The sequence below is a fragment of the Salmo trutta genome, chromosome 26 (genome assembly GCF_901001165.1).
Source record: "Salmo trutta chromosome 26, fSalTru1.1, whole genome shotgun sequence".
Classification (NCBI taxonomy): domain Eukaryota; kingdom Metazoa; phylum Chordata; class Actinopteri; order Salmoniformes; family Salmonidae; genus Salmo; species Salmo trutta.
The window spans coordinates 35,978,636-35,997,871 of record NC_042982.1 but is presented as its reverse complement, the minus strand read 5'-3'; the positions used below and the strand labels follow the sequence as shown (position 1 = coordinate 35,997,871).

The following is a 19,236-nucleotide window of genomic DNA, read 5'->3' as shown; positions in this document are numbered from 1 at the left end:
AAGGTGAAATAAATAAATAAATAAATAAACATGATGTACAGGTTTTCTCTGTTTTTGAATAAAGTTGATTTAAATATATAGATTTTTTACACTTATTAGTGGTGTACTCTTTTTCTGACATGTGAATAGGTTTTCTGTTGTATGCACAGAACTCTATGGCTAGAACAATGCAGGTCTTGCAAATCCTTTTTCTGAAGTTGCACAACTAACTTCAGTCTTCAGATGGGATAGCCCAGCCCCACGCGCTCACGTCTCTGACCTCATGCTGAGCCCGGAGAGTCACAAGGTTCCGATGTTCACTTCTCTTCCCCACTTCTCTGGGCGTTCCTTCCGGATCGCTAGAGCGCACCGCTCCTCATTCTCACGCCTTATCTTCTCCCCCTCTCCCCTCACTGCATATTAATGCTCTACCGTAGCGCTCCGTGGTCGCCATGCAGAACAACTACAAGGAGCACCTCTATAAGATTCTGGTAATAGGGGACCTGGGGGTGGGGAAGACTAGCATCATCAAGCGTTATGTTCACCAGAACTTCAGCCCCAACTACCGGGCCACGATAGGAGTGGACTTCGCCCTGAAGGTGCTTAACTGGGACCAAGAGACTGTTCGGCTACAGTTATGGGACATAGCAGGTAGGAGACTCATTACGCGTGACTCTAATGAAATGGGAACACGGCAGGCCCGTTTTGGTGTTATGCTATTTGGCCACTTGAAGTTCCAGGGTAAGACACAGGGAGGGAACTGTAGTGGTCTCAGGTCGGTGGTTCCGTTCACTACATACTAGTTTCTTTGGAGTGGTCATTAGACTATCAAAAGGATTGGACTTGTATACTGACGGCCACGTACAGTACCAGACATACGTATTATCGATGTTTCATAGGCCAACGATTCTGTTGGTGTGTATACGTTGGGAACCGTGGGCAGTTAAGGCCTGTACACATACGGTATTCATCGAACCTCGAGTGAGTGTCGGTTATTGGAGAAATTCCTCTGATGCACCCTGGACTGCTGCGCGCGCTCTCTCCATCTCCAGTCCCATGCGCTCTGGCCTGTACAGTCATGTGTCTAGCACTCGTGAGGGAGATTTGGGCTCAGAATGGGCTTATTGTGAATAAGAACCGACAGGATTCGTCTGGGATCGGGAATGCCGATCCCAGAATAGCTTCATGCGTTGCTTCATTTAGGTACATTAAGAGGGATATTGTGTACTGTTTTCTCATGTCCTTTATTTAAATGGTTGAATTCCTTAATGAGACGTTATTGTAACGTCCCAGTCTTAAGTGTGGCTTTATATGGCCTCTGCTAAGACATCTCAACCTTTATGGTACAGGGGTTTTGACTGTTTACCCTGCCACTACATGATCAGAACCATTCAAAGCTTTGGAATGAAACAGGTCTAGCAGCATTCTGTGCACCAACCAAAAAGTTGAGCCAGGAGAACTCATGTTGAAGTGGTCAACTTAAATTGAAAATAGGAATGTGTCATGTGGATGGTTGCTCAGCTGATACTGTCAGTTGGTAGTCAGCTGATGTTAACTCAGACTGGAGGTTCTGCCTGGCCTGAACTAGCCTTGCTCCATTAATCATGCCCTGGTAGAATGTCACACCTAGGCCCGATCCCAGATGTACCTGTAGTCTAACCCTATGTCCTATGCACTTGTGGAGATCTGAGAGTATTTTACAGGTGGAAGATTCAGCATATTGCTTTTACAAATCAAATTCAATCAAACATGCGTGGGGCATAGGCTCTAGGCAGTGGTGGAAAAATTACCCATTTGTCTTGAGTAATAGTAAAGATGCTTTAATAGACAATGACTCAAGTGAATGTAACCCAGTAAAATACTACTTGAGAAAGTATTTGGTTTTTAAACATACTTTAAAATATATAAGTAGTCATTTCAAATTCCTTATATTAAGCAAACCAACGGTATGATATTAAAAAAATCCGGATAGCCAGAGGCACACTCCAAACACAAATAATTGACAAACTAATAATTTGTGTTTAGTGAGTCCGCCAGATCGAAAGTGGTAGGGATAACCATGGATGTTCTCTTGATAAGCGTGAATTGGACCATTTTCCTGTCCTGCTAAGCATTCAAAATGTAACGATAACTCTTGCATGTCAGAGAAAATGTATGGAGTAAAAAGTAGATTATTTTCTTAAGGAATGTACGAAAGAAAAAGTTGTCAAAAACATAAATAGTACAGTAATGTACAGACACCCCAAAAAACTACATTTTGAATGTCAGCATTCACATTTCAAGACATAACGTTCAAACATATCTTAACTTGATTGCTGACAGTCCCAAAATGTTTTGCATGTCAGCAATGGACTAATGAAACAAATACCGTAATATAGTTTTTGGGTGGAGTTTTCCTTTAAGTAGTACTTTAAATATTTTTTTATTAAGTACTTTACACCACTGGGTCTAGGGGGGCCATTTGGGATTGGGCCCTATCAAAGACTATGGCCGTGAACAAACTAGTAAACAGCTTTGATAATGACTATAGAAGTCAGTGATAACGTCTGAACACACGTAAACAGCTTTGATAATGACTGTAGAAGTCAGTGATAACGTCTGAACACACTGGTAAACAGCTTTGATAATGACTATAGAAGTCAGTTATAACGTCTGAACACACTGGTAAACAGCTTTGATAATGACTGTAGAAGTCAGTGATAATGTCTGAACACACTGGTAAACAGCTTTGATAATGACTGTAGAAGTCAGTGATAACGTCTGAACACACTGGTAAACAGCTTTGATAATGACTATAGAAGTCAGTGATAACGTCTGAACACTGGTAAACAGCTTTGATAATGACTGTAGAAGTCAGTGATAACGTCTGAACACACTGGTAAACAGCTTTGATGATGACTGTAGAAGTCAGTGATAACATCTGAACACACTGGTAAACAGCTTTGATAATGACTGTAGAAGTCAGTGATAACGTCTGAACACACTGGTAAACAGCTTTGATAATGACTGTAGAAGTCAGTGATGGAAGAGGGATTCAGAGTAAAACATTCCACGTGTACTTATTACACCGCTGTTAGCAGAGGAATTTACACACACTATGACCTCTCTCTTTCACTCTCTCTCTGCTGGTCTCTCCCTCACTCACCCCCCTTTTCTCTCCCTCTATCTCTATAATAATAGTTGTCTGTGTGAAATTCCTCATCAGACTCCTTTGTTATGTGAGTTATACTGTCTTTGGAAAAACCATTACTACAGGTGCCCCGCATATACAGGTGCCCCCCTGTATATAGCCTCCACATTGACTCTGTACCGGTACCCCCTGTATATAGCCTCCACATTGACTCTGTACAGGTACCCCCTGTATATAGCCTCCACATTGACTCTGTACCGGTACCCCCTGTATATAGCCTCCACATTGACTCTGTATCGGTACCCCCTGTATATAGCCTCCACATTGACTCTGTACCGGTACCCCCTGTATATAGCCTCCACATTGACTCGGTACCCCCCTGTATATAGCCTCCACATTGACTCTGTACCGGTACCCCCTGTATATAGCCTCCACATTGACTCTGTACCGGTACCCCCCTCTATATACAGTGAGGGAAAAAATATTTGATCCCCTGCTGATTTTGTACGTTTTCCCACTGACAAAGAAATGATCAGTCTATAATTTTAATGGTAGGTTTATTTGAACAGTGAGAGACAGAATAACAACAAAAAAAATCCAGAAAAACGCATGTCAAAAATGTTATAAATTGATTTGCATTTTAATGAGGGAAATAAGTATTTGACCCCTCTGCAAAACATGACTTCATCTTCAAATAATATTTTTGCAGGAATCTCCTGCAAAAAGAGCGATGATTGACAGCATAGAGGCCAACGTGGAGAGTGCTGAGGACCACATAGACCGAGGGACGGAACAGCTCCAGAGAGCCGCCTACTACCAGAAAAGTCCCGTAAGAAGATGTGCATTCTGGCTATGGTCATGTCCATAGTACTGACCATACTAGGCATTATCATCTGGCAGGCCACCAAATGAGAAGGGAGACAACCCTCCTCTCTTTCACATCTTGGTGGCAAAACCCTTGTTGGCAATCACAGAGGTCAGAGGTTTCTTGTAGTTGGCCACCAGGTTTGCACACATCTCAGGAGGGATTTTGTCCCAACTCCTCTTTGCAGATCTTCTCCAAGTCATTAAGGTTTCGAGGCTAACGTTTGGCAACTCGAACCTTCAGCTCCCTCCACAAATTTTCTATAGGATTAAGGTCTGGAGACTGGCTAGGCCACTCCAGGACCTTAATGTGCTTCTTCTTGAGCCACTCCTTTGTTGCCTTGCCGTGTGTTTTGGGTCATTGTCATGCTGGAATACCCATCCACGACCCATTTTCGATGCCCTTGCTGAGGGAAGGAGGTTCTCACCCAAGATTTGACGGTACATGGCCCCGTCCATCGTCCCTTTGATGCGGTGAAGTTGTCCTGTCCCCTTAGCAGAAAAACACCTCCAAAGCATAATGTTTCCACCTCCATGTTTGACGGTGGAGATGGTGTTCTTGGGGTTGTAGGCAGCATTTCTCCTCCTCCAAACACGGCGAGTTGAGTTGATGCCGAAGAGCTCCATTTTGGTCTCATCTGACCACAACACTTTCACCCAGTTGTCCTCTGAATCATTCAGATGTTCATTGGCAAACTTCAGACGGGCATGTATATGTGCTTTCTTGAGCAGGGGGACCTTGTGTGCGTTGCAGGATTTCAGTCCTTCACGGCGTAGTGTGTTACCAATTGTTTTCTTGGTGACTATGGTCCCAGCTGCCTTGAGATCATTGACAAGATCCTCCCGTGTAGTTCTGGGCTGATTCCTCACTATTCTCATGATCATTGCAACTCCACGAGGTGAGATCTTGCATGGAGCCCCAGGCCGAGGGAGATTGACAGTTCTTTTGTGTTTCTTCCATTTGCGAATAATCGCACCAACTGTTGTCACCTTCTCACCAAGCTGCTTGACGATGGTCTTGTAGCCCATTCCAGCCTTGTGTAGGTCTACAATCTTGTCCCTGACATCCTTGGAGAGCTCTTTGGTCTTGGCCATGGTGGAGAGTTTGGAATCTGATTGATTGATTGCTTCTGTGGACAGGTGTCTTTTTTACAGGTAACAAGCTGCGGTTAGGAGCACTCCCTTTAAGAGTGTGCTCCTAATCTCAGCTCATTACCTGTATAAAAGACACCTAGGAGCCAGAAACCTTTCTGATTGAGAGGGGGTCAAATACTTATTTCCCTCATTAAAATGCAAATCAATTTATAACATTTTTGACATGTGTTTTTCTGGATTCTTTTGTTGTTATTCTGTCTCTCACTGCTCAAATAAACCTACCATTAAAATTATAGACAGATCATTTCTTTGTCAGTGGGCAAACGTACAAAATCAGCAGGGGATCAAATACTTTTTTCCCTCACTGTAGCCTCCACATTGACTCTGTACTGGTAGACCCTGTATATAGCCTCCACATTGACTCTGTACTTGTAGACCCTGTATATAGCCTCCACATTGACTCTGTACTTGTAGATCCTGTATATAGCCTCCACATTGACTTGTAGACCCTGTATATAGCCTCCACATTGACTCTGTACTTGTAGACCCTGTATATAGCCTCCACATTGACTCTGTACTTGTAGACCCTGTATATAGCCTCCACATTGACTCTGTACTTGTAGACCCTGTATATAGCCTCCACATTGACTCTGTACTTGTAGACCCTGTATATAGCCTCCACATTGACTCTGTACTTGTAGACCCTGTATATAGCCTCCACATTGACTCTGTACTTGTAGACCCTGTATATAGCCTCCACATTGACTCTTTACCGGTACCCCCTGTATATAGCCTCCACATTGACTCTGTACTTGTAGACCCTGTATATAGCCTCCACATTGACTCTGTACTTGTAGACCCTGTATATAGCCTCCACATTGACTCTGTACTTGTAGACCCTGTATATAGCCTCCACATTGACTCTGTACTTGTAGACCCTGTATATAGCCTCCACATTGACTCTGTACTTGTAGACCCTGTATATAGCCCCGCTACTGTTATTTTACTGTTGATCTTGAATTATTTATTACTTTTATTTCTTATTTTTTTGTAAGTATTTTTCTTAACTGCATTGTTGGTTAAGGGCTTGTAATTAAGCATTGCACCTGTTGTATTCGGTGCATGTGACAAATAACATTTGATTTGATCTGTGTGTGGCGTGAGATGTACCCTGTCTGTCCACCTTGTCGTATTTTACCGGGAATGGTTTAGGAATGTGACCCTCCACGACTGTGACCAGGACTGTGTAGTGGACTCTTTGCCCTGAGGCAATAGGTAACTTTCATCTCAGTGGTGTTACCAGGTCTTGTGATATGGTATTAGGGTCAGGGGTGGTGTGGCAACTAGACACACATGTTCTATCACAAGGCCATAGTGTAGCGTCTACTACTACTGTCATTACTAACCAACAACACTGTGTCAGGTCAGGAGCGCTTTGGGAACATGACGAGGGTCTACTACTACTGTCATTACTAACCAACAACACTGTGTCAGGTCAGGAGCGCTTTGGGAACATGACGAGGGTCTACTACTACTGTCATTACTAACGAACAACGCTGTGTCAGGTCAGGAGCGCTTTGGGAACATGACGAGGGTCTACTACTACTGTCATTACTAACCAACAACACTGTGTCAGGTCAGGAGCGCTTTGGGAACATGACGAGGGTCTACTACTACTGTCATTACTAACCAACAACGCTGTGTCAGGTCAGGAGCGCTTTGGGAACATGACGAGGGTCTACTACTACTGTCATTACTAACCAACAACACTGTGTCAGGTCAGGAGCGCTTTGGGAACATGACGAGGGTCTACTACTACTGTCATTACTAACCAACAACACTGTGTGTGTGTGTGTGTGTGTGTCAGGTCAGGAGCGCTTTGGGAACATGACGAGGGTCTACTACCGTGAAGCCATGGGGGCGTTCATCGTTTTTGACATGACGCGGCCTTCCTCCTTCGAAGCCGTCACCAAGTGGAAGGAGGACCTGGACTCTAAACTCACACTGGCCAATGGGAAAAATGTGGCCGCTGTGCTACTGGCTAATAAGTGCGACCAGGGGCGGGACGTGCTGACCAACAACAGGATCCAGATGGAGAAGTTCTGCCAGGAGAATGGCTTTGTGGGATGGTACGAGACCTCCGCCAAGGTGAGAACACACATCCGCACACACACGCAATCACACACACAAAGAAGTAGTTTCATGAAAACTTCTTATCACACCTACACACACTCACCTTCTACAGCTGTGGAATTTCACAGATGAACGAAAAGTGAACACAGTCTGTTAGATCAAAACACAGACAGACACACTCCCTCAGACACGCTCGCTCGCACACACACACTCACACACACACACACACAACTCGCCTATCCTGACAACCCGTGTGCCAGTGGAGCTCAAAATTCTGAGAGTCAGAAGAAGGTGAAAGGTCGTTACCGTGGTTTACCAGATTTATGAGCTGCCTTTCATGCTGAAAAGTTGTACCTGTCCAGACGTTAGTTCAACATATACTTTCACCTATCCAGTGGGATTGATGAATGGGAGATGGAGAGGCCATTAGTAAGGGGACTACTCCTAGGAATGGAATGTAGTCTTCAGTCTCTAAACTCAAAAACAAGAGTGATTTAGAGAGTGGTGAAGAGTTGTGTTGAGTGGTGTAGTGAAGAGTTGTGTTGAGAGTGATGTAGAGAGTGGTGAAGAGTTGTGATGTAGAGAGTGGTGAAGGGTTGTGATGTAGAGAGTGGTGAAGGGTTGTGATGTAGAGAGTGGTGAAGGGTTGTGTTGAGAGGGATGTAGAGAGTGATACAGAAAGATGTAGAGAATGCTGTAGAGAGTAAAGAAGAGAGTGATGTTGAGAGTTGTTTAGAGAGTGTGGTGTAGTGAATAGAGTGGTGTAGAGAGTGGTATAGAGTGGTGTAAAGTAGAGAGAGGTGTAGAGTGGTGTAGTGAATGGTGTAGAGTGTCGTAAATAGTAGAGTGGTGTAGAGAATTGAGGTGTAGAGTGATGTACAGAGTTGTTTAGAGAGTCATGTACAGAGTTGTTTAGAGAGTCATGTACAGAGTTGTTTAGAGAGTCATGTACAGAGTTGTTTAGAGAGTCATGTACAGAGTTGTTTAGAGAATGGAGTAGATAGAGTGGTGTAGATAGAGTGGTGTAGCGTGTCGTAAATAGTAGAGAGTGGTGTTGATAGTAGAGAGTTGTGTAGAGTGATGTAGAGGGTTGTTTGGAGAGTGAATAGAGAATAGAGAGTGGTGTAGAGAATAGAGAGTGGTGTAGAGAATAGAGAGTGGTGTAGAGAATAGAGAGTGGTGTAGAATAGAGAGTGGTGTAGAGAATAGAGAGTGGCGTAGAGAATAGTGTTGCATAGAGAGATTTAGAGAGCGATGGTGTAGATATTAGAGAGTGGTGTAGAGAATAGAGAGTGGTGTAGAGAATAGAGAGTGGTGTAGAGAGTAGACAGCTGTGTAGACAGTGGTGTAGAGAATAGAGAGTGTTGCATAGAGTGATGTGGAGAGCGATTGTGATGTAGAGAGTGGTGTAGATATTACAGTGGTGTAGAGAGTAGACAGTGGTGGAGAGTGATCGTGGTTTAGAGAGTGTAGGTTGTAGAGTGGTGTAGAGAATAGAATGGTGGGGATAGTAGAAAGTGATGTAGAGAGTGGTGTGGAGTAGAGAGTATGGAGTGGTATAGAGAGTGGTGTATAGTGGTGTAGATAGGAGAGAGTGGTGTAGAGAGTGGAGTACAGTGGTATAGATAGTGGTGTAGATAGGAGAGAGTGGTGTTAGAATAGAGTGGTGTATAGTGGTGTAGATTGTAGAGAGTGGTGTAGATTGTAGAGAGTGGTGTAGATTGTAGAGAGTGGTGTAGATTGTAGAGAGTGGCGTAGAGAATAGAGAGTGGTGTAGAGAATAGAGAGTGGCGTAGAGAATAGAGAGTGGCGTAGAGAATAGAGAGTGGTGTAGAGGATAGAGAGTGGCGTAGAGAATAGAGACGTAGAGAATAGAGAGTGGTGTAGAGAATAGAGAGTGGCGTAGAGAATAGAGAGTGGCGTAGAGAATAGAGAGTGGCGTAGAGAATAGAGAGTGGTGTAGAGGATAGAGAGTGGCGTAGAGAATAGAGAGTGGCGTAGAGAATAGAGAGTGGTGTAGAGGATAGAGAGTGGCGTAGAGAATAGAGAGTGGCGTAGAGGATAGAGAGTGGCGTAGAGGATAGAGAGTGGCGTAGAGGATAGAGAGTGGCGTAGAGAATAGAGAGTGGTGTAGAGAATAGAGAGTGGTGTAGAGAATAGAGAGTGGTGTAGAGAATAGAGAGTGGTGTAGAGAGGGGCGTAGAGAATAGAGAGTGGTGTAGAGAATAGAGAGTGGTGTAGAGAATAGAGAGTGGCGTAGAGAATAGAGAGTGATGTAGAGAATAGAGAGTGGTGTAGAGAATAGAGAGTGGTGTAGAGAGTTTTATATAGAGCTTGTTATAGAGAACAGTTAGACAAGTCCTTGAGCCTTTCAGTAGTTGATGAGTTCTCAAGTCCATCTCCCCGAAGGTTACATTACATCTTAGTGGAAATTCTAGATGATGCAAATTACTTATTTTCTCAGAAAGAGCTTTGTGTGTGTGTGTGTGTGTGTGTGTGTGTGTGTGTGTGTGTGTGTGTGTGTGTGTGTGTGTGTGTGTGTCATGTGCCTGCTATTAGATAAAGCCCCCCCTGTTACATGAACCCATTCTGAATTGAAGTGTGTGTTTATTGTTGTATGTCTGTATTGTTTGTGGTGATATAAGTCTATTACAGGAGTCTACGAACAAGCTCTTGTTCTGATAAAAGGTCATGTAAGAGGTTATTAAAGAGGTCTCTCACTGTGTGTATATGTGGTAATGTAAGAGGTTATTAAAGAGGTATCTCTCTCTCACTGTGTGTATATGTGGTAATGTAAGAGGTTATTAAAGAGGTCTCTCACTGTGTGTATATATGGTAATGTAAGAGGTTATTGGAGAGGTCTCTCTCACTGTGTGCATATATGGTAATGTAAGAGGTTATTAGAGAGGTCTCCCTCTCTCACTGTGTGTATATGTGGTAATGTAAGAGGTTATTAGAGAGGTCTCTCTCTCTCTCTCACTGTGTGTATATGTGGTAATGTAAGAGGTTATTAGAGAGGTCTCTCTCACTGTGTGTATATGTGGTAATGTAAGAGGTTATTAGAGGTCTCTCTCTCTCTCTCACTGTGTGTATATGTGGTAATGTAAGAGGTTATTAAAGAGGTATCTCTCTCTCTCACTGTGTGTATATGTGGTAATGTAAGAGGTTATTAGAGAGGTCTCTCTCTCTCACTGTGTGTATATGTGGTAATGTAAGAGGTTATTAGAGAGGTCTCTCTCTCTCTCACTGTGTGTATATGTGGTAATGTAAGAGGTTATTAAAGAGGTCTCTCTCACTGTGTGTATATGTGGTAATGTAAGAGGTTATTAGAGAGGTCTCTCTCTCTCTCACTGTGTGTATATGTGGTAATGTAAGAGGTTATTAGAGAGGTCTCTCTCACTGTGTGTATATGTGGTAATGTAAGAGGTTATTAAAGAGGTCTCTCTCTCTCTCTCTCACTGTGTGTATATGTGGTAATGTAAGAGGTTATTAAAGAGGTCTCTCTCTCTCTCTCTCACTGTGTGTATATGTGGTAATGTAAGAGGTTATTAGAGAGGTCTCTCTCTCTCACTGTGTGTATATGTGGTAATGTAAGAGGTTATTAGAGAGGTCTCTCTCTCTCACTGTGTGTGTATATGTGGTAATGTAAGAGGTTATTAAAGAGGTCTCTCACTGTGTGTATATGTGGTAATGTAAGAGGTTATTAAAGAGGTCTCTCTCTCTCACTGTGTGTATATGTGGTAATGTAAGAGGTTATTAGAGAGGTCTCTCTCTCTCACTGTGTGTGTATATGTGGTAATGTAAGAGGTTATTAAAGAGGTCTCTCACTGTGTGTATATGTGGTAATGTAAGAGGTTATTAGAGAGGTCTCTCTCTCTCACTGTGTGTATATGTGGTAATGTAAGTGGTTATTAGAGAGGAAGTCGGCTGCAGACTCCACTATGTCAAATCCTGATGAGCAAGCTGATAAAGGCCCTCATGAATATTCAATATTCATCTAATTAATTCTGCTGCTCAGCTCACCACGTGATCAGAAGAAGTGTGTGTGTGTGTGTGGGCGAGGGTGTGTGTGGGTGCGTGCGTGTGTGTGTGTGTGTGTGTGTGTGTGTGTGTGTGTGTGTGTGTGGGCGAGGGTGGGTGGGTGCGTGTCTGTGTGTGTGTGTGTGTGTGTGTGTGGGTGTCGCTGGCGAAGCAGCTGCTGGAGGCCTGAAATATTCTAAAATCAGACTGGAGACTTTTATCCCTGTCTTGATGTTCTTCATCTCATTGACTTGTCATTAGTGATCACTGACCCTGTCCTCTACTGACTTGAACCCATAGTTCACCTCAGCCTCGAAGGCTTCATTACAGAAACCACACCACCATATAAACATACGGATTTATGTTTTGGTCTCATTATCAAACAGTTGCAACTAGAGGTCGCCTTACGGCATGGCCGATTAATTAGGGCCGATTTCAAGTTTTCATAACAATCGGTAATCAATATTTTTAGACACCGATTATGGCCGATTACATTGCACTCCACGAGGAGACTGCGTGGCAGGCTGACCACCTGTTACATGAGTGCAGCAATGAGCCAAGGCAAGGTGCTAGCTAGCATTAAACTTATCTTATAAAAAACAATCCATCTTAACATAATCACTAATTAACTACACATGGTTGATGAAATTACTAGTTTATCTAGCTTGTCCTGCATTGCATATCATCAATGTGGTGCCTGTTAATTTATCATCGAATCACAGCCTACTTCACCAAACGGGTGATGACTTAACAAGCACATTCACCAAAAAAACACTGTCGTTGCACCAATGTATCTAGCCATAAACATCAATGCCTTTCTTAAAGAGGTTATTAAAGAGGTCCCGTTCTTAAAGAGGTTATTAAAGAGGTCCCGTGTGGCTCAGTTGGTAGAGCATGGTGTTTGCAACGCCAGGGTTGTGGGTTTGTTTCCCACGGGGGACCAGTACGGGATTTTTTTATTTATTTTTTAATGGATGAAATGTTCATTTCTAAAATGTAATGTAAATGTTAAAATCAAAACACAAGTATATATTTTTAAACCTATTTTTAAACCTGCATATTTAGTTAAAAGAAATGAATGTTAGCAGGCAATATTAACTAGGGAAGTTGTGTCACTTCTCTTGTGTTCTGTGCAAGCAGAGTCAGGGTATATGCAGCAGTTTGGGCTGCCTGGCTCGTTGCTAACTGTGTGAAGACCATTTCTTCCTAACAACGACCGTAATTAATTTTCCAGAATATTACATAATTATGACATAACATTGAAGGTTGTGCAATGTAAGAGCAATATTTAGACTTAGGGATGCCACCCGTTAGATAAAATACGGAACGGTTCCGTATTTCACTGAAGAGTAAATGTTTTGTTTTTGAAATGATAGTTTCTGGATTTGACCATATTAATGACCAAAGGCTCATATTTCTGTGTGTTTATTATATTATAATTAAGTCTATGATTTGATAGAGCAGTCTGACTGAGCGGTGGTAGGCAGCAGCAGGCTCGTAAGCATTCATTCAAACAGCACTTTCCTGCATTTGCCAGCAGCTCTTTGCAATGCTTGAAGCACAGCTGTTTATGACTTCAAGCCTATCAACTCCCGAGATTAGGCTGGAAATACTAAAGTACCTATTAGAACATCCAATAGTCAAAGGTATATGAAATACAAATGGTATAGAGAGAAATAGTCCTATAATTCCTATAATAACTACAACCTAAAACTTCTTAACTGGGAATATTGAAGACTCATGTTAAAAGGAACCACCAGCTTTCATATGTTCTCATGTTCTGAGCAAGGAACTTAAACGTTAGCTTTTTTACATGGCACATATTGCACTTTTACTTTCTTCTCCAACACTTTGTTTTTGCATTATTTAAACCAAATTGAACATGTTTCATTATTTTTTTGAGACTAAATTTATTTTATTGATGTATTATATTAAGTTAAAATATGTGTTTATTCAGTATTGATGTAATTGTCATTATTACAAATATATATATATAAATAAAATCAGCCGATTTAATCGGCTATTTTTGGCCCTCCAATAATCGGTATCGGTGTTGACAAATCATAATCGGTCTACCTCTAGTTGCAATAGTTAAGAGATACAGATGAGCTCGTGAGTGTGTATGTGGGTGAGTGAGTGTCTGTGTCTGTGAATGCTCTGGATCTTCAACTTTTAGTTCATAGCATCAAAACGTCACACTGGCACTACTGAGGAGTCATACACTCAGAGCCACAAACATACACCTCACAGCCACAAACATACACCTCACAGCCACAAACATACACCTCACAGCCAAAAACATACACCTCACAGCCACAAACATACACCTCTCAGCCACAAACATACACCTCTCAGCCACAAACATACACCTCTCAGCCACAAACATACAACTCACAGCCAAAAACATACACTTCACAGCCACAAACATACACCTCACAGCCACAAACATACACCTCACAGCCACAAACATACACCTCACAGCCACAAACATACACCTCACAGCCACAAACATACACCTCACAGCCACAACATACACCTCACAGCCCAACATACACCTCACAGCCACAAACATACACCTCACAGCCACAAACATACACCTCACAGCCAAAAACATACACCTCACAGCCACAAACATACACCTCACAGCCACAAACATACACCTCACAGCCACAAACATACACCTCACAGCCACAAACATACACCTCACAGCCACAAACATACACCTCTCAGCCACAAACATACACCTCTCAGCCACAAACATACACCTCACAGCCAAAAACATACACTTCACAGCCACAAACATACACCTCACAGCCAAAAACATACACCTCACAGCCACACAGAAACACAACCAACATACTCACATGTACTGTATGCAGTGGTCTTGGACAGTAATTCATCACAGTATTTTCCCCCCTCTCTCCTTTTGCCTCTCTCTCTCTCTCTCTTCCACTCTCTCTCTCTTCCGCTCTCTCTCGCTCTCTCTCTTTCTCTCTCTCTTCCTCTCTCTCTCTCTCTCGCTCTCTCTCTCTCTTCTGCTCTCTCTCCTCTCTCTCTTGCTCTTCTGCTCTCTCTCTCTCTTCTGCTCTCTCTCTCTCTCTCTCCTTGTCTCTCCTTCTATCTCCTTCTCTCTTTCTAGGAGAATATGAATATAGATGAAGCAGCCAACTGTCTGGTGAAGCACATCATCGCCAACGAGAATGATATCCTCCAATCAGAAGTCCCTGACACCGTCTCTCCACAATTAAACTCTGACAGGGGTGGGACATGTTCCTCCTGTTTCAAATCATAGAACAGCTCCACCACCATCACCACTACACACCATCATCACTACACACCACCACCATCACTACACACACCACCATCACTACACACACCACCATCACTACACACCACCACCATCACTACACACCACCACCATCACTACACACACCACCATCACTACACACACCACCATCACTACACACCACCACCACTACACACACCACCACCATCACTACACACCACCACCATCACTACACACACCACCATCACTACACACAGCACCACCATCACTACAAACCACCACCACTACACACCACCACCATCACTACACACACCATCACTACACACACCACCACCATCACTACACACCACCACTACACACCACCACCATCACTACACACACCACCACCACCACTACACACACCACCACCACTACACACCACCACCACCACCATCACTACACACACCACCACCACCACTACACACAACCACCATCACTACACACCACCACCATCACTACACACACCACCATCACTACACACCACCACCATCACTACACACCACCACCACCACCATCACTAAACACACCACCATATCTACACACCACCATATCTACACAACACCATCACTACACATCACTACACACCACACCATCACTACACACCACATCATCACTACACACCACCACCATCACTACACACCATCACTACACACCACCACCACCATCACTACACACATCACCACCATCACTACACACATCACCACCATCACTACACATCACCACCATCACTACACACCACCACCATCACTACACATCACCACCATCACTACACCACCATCACTACACACACACCACCATCACCACACACACCACCATCACTACAAACAACACCATCACTAAACACACCACCGCCATCACCAAACACACCACCACCACCACTAAACACACCACCACCATCACTAAACACCATCACTACACTCAACAACATCACTACACACACCACCATCACTACACACCAACACCATCACTAAACACACCACCATATCTACACACCACCATATCTACACAACACCATCACTACACATCACTACACACCACACACCACACCATCACTACACACCACCATCACTACACACCATCACTACACACCACCATCACTAAACACCATCACTACACTCAACAACATCACTACACACCAACACCATCACTACACACCAACACCATCACTAAACACACCACCATACCTACACACCACCATATCTACACAACACCATCACTACACATCACTACACACCACACCATCACTACACACCACCATCACTACACACCATCACTACACACCACCACCACCATCACTACACACCAGCACCATCACTACACACCACCACTATCACTACACACCACCACCATCAATACACATCACCACCATCACTACACACCACCATCACTACACACACCACCACCATCACCACACACACCACCACCACCACCACTAAACACACCACCACCATCACTAAATACCATCACTACACTCAAAAACATCACTACACTCAACACCATCACAACACCATCACTACACACAACACCATCACTACACTCAACACAATCACTACACACCAACACCGTCACTACACACCACCACCGTCACTACACACCACCACCGTCACTACACACACCGTCACTGCACACCACCACCATCACCACACATCACCATCATCACAACACCACCATCACTACACATAACACCATCACAAAACACATAACACCATCACTACACACATCACCACCATCACTACACACATCAATACCATCACTACACACATCAATACCATCACTACACACGCCACCATCAATACACACATCACCACCATCACTACACATCACCACCATCACTACACATCACCACCATCACTACACACCACCACCATCACTACACATCACCACCATCACTACACCACCATCACTACACATCACCACCATCACTACACCACCATCACTACACACACACCACCATCACCACACACACCACCATCACTACAAACAACACCATCACTAAACACACCACCGCCATCAACAAACACACCACCAACACCACTAAACACACCATCACTAATCACCATCACTACACTCAACAACATCACTACACACACCACCATCACTACACACCAACACCATCACTAAACACACCACCATATCTACACACCACCATATCTACACAACACCATCACTACACATCACTACACACCACACCATCACTACACACCACACCATCACTACACACCACCACCACCATCACTACACACCACCACCATCACTACACACCACCACCATCACTACACACCACCACTATCACTACACACCACCACCATCACTACACATCACCACCATCACTACACACACCACCACCATCACCACACACACCACCACCACCACTAAACACACCACACCATCACTAAATACCATCACTACACTCAACAACATCACTACACTCAACACCATCACTACACACAACACCATCACTCACACAACACCATCACTACACTCAATACATTCACTACACACCAACACCATCACTACACACCACCACCGTCACTACACACCACCACCGTCACTACACACACCACCACCGTCACTACACACACCACCACCGTCACTACACACACCGTCACTGCACACCACCACCATCACCACACATCACCATCATCACAACACCACCATCACTACACATACACCATCACAAAACACATAACACCATCACTACACACATCACCACCATCACTACACACATCAATACCATCACTACACACGCCACCATCAATACACCCCACCACTATCACTACACACCACCACCATCACTACACACCGCCACCATCACTACACACCACCACCATCACTACGCACACCACCACCAGTACACACACCACCATCACTACACACCTCCACCATCACTACACACACCACTATACACACCACCACCATCACTGCACACCACCACCACCACTACACACCACCATCAATACACACCACCACCACCATCACTACACACACCACCATCACTACACACACCACCACCACCACTACACACCACAACCATCACTACACACCAACACCACCATTACACACACCAACACCACCATGACTACACACCATCACTACACACCACCACCACTACACACACCACCACCACTACACACCACCACCACCACACACCACCACCACCTCCACCACTACACACACCACCACCACTACACGCACCACCACCACTACAAACCACCACCACCACAACTACACACACCACCATCACTACACAGACCACCATCACTACACACACCACCACCATCACTACACACCACCATCACTACACACCACCACCACCACTACACACACCACCATCACTACACACCACCACCTCCATCACTACACACCACCACCACTACACACCACCACCACCATGACTACACACACCACCATCACTACACACCACCACCACCATCACTACACACCACCACCACCACCACTACACACCACCACCACTACGACACACACCACCACCACTACACACCACCACCACCACTACAACACACCACCACCACCACCAATACACACACCACCACTAAACACCACCACCACCACTACACACAACCACTACACACACCACCACCACCTCCATCACTACACACACCACCACCTCCATCACTACACACACCACCACTACACACACCACCATCACTAAACACAACCACCACCACTACACACCACCACCACCACCACTACACACTCCACCACCATTACACACCACCACTACCATCACTACACACACCACCACTACACACCACCATCACTACACACCACCATTACACACACCACCACCTACACCACTACACACACCACCCCCTCCATCACTACACACCACCACCATCACTGCACACCACCACCATCACTGCAAACCACCACCACCGCTACCCACACCACTACACACAATCACCACCACTACACACACCACCACCTCCATCACTACACACACAACCACCACTACACACACCATCACCTCCATCACTACACACACCACCACCTCCATCACTACACACCACCATCACTACACACCACCACCACTACACACCACCACTACTACACACACCATCACTACACACACCACCATCACTACACACCACCACCACCACCACTACACACCACCACCACTACACACCACCACCACCACCACTACACACCACCATCACTACACACCACCTCCACCACCACTACACACCACCACCACCACACACCACCACCACTACACACCACCACCACCATCACTACACACACCACCATCACTACACACCACCTCCACCACCACCACTACACACCACCACCACCACTACACACACCACTACACACACCACCACCACTACACACACCACCACCACTACACCCCAACACCACCATGAATACACACCAACACCACCATGACTACACACCACCACTACACACACCACCACCACTACCACTACACACACCACCACTACACACCACCATCACTACACACCACCACCACCACCACTACACACCACCACCACCACCACTACACACCACCACCACCATCACTACACACACCACTATCACTACACACACCACCATCACTACACACCACCACCACCATGACTACACACCACCACCATGACTACACACCACCACCACCATCACTACACACACCACCACCATCACTACACACACACCACCACCATCACTACAC

The 19,236-nt window shown here is 44.7% G+C and overlaps 1 protein-coding gene across 1 annotated transcript; it reads left to right on the top strand.

The window, feature by feature from the left end:
• Positions 1-329: 329 nt before the first annotated feature.
• Positions 330-14,568, top strand: LOC115163990 (ras-related protein Rab-38-like). The gene is made up of 3 exons (XM_029716158.1): positions 330-630; positions 6,936-7,216; positions 14,361-14,568. Exons 1-3 carry the CDS (start codon positions 432-434, stop codon positions 14,511-14,513), a joined length of 633 nt encoding a protein of 210 aa, XP_029572018.1. The 5' UTR covers positions 330-431; the 3' UTR covers positions 14,514-14,568.
• The last annotated feature ends 4,668 nt before the right edge of the window (positions 14,569-19,236 follow it).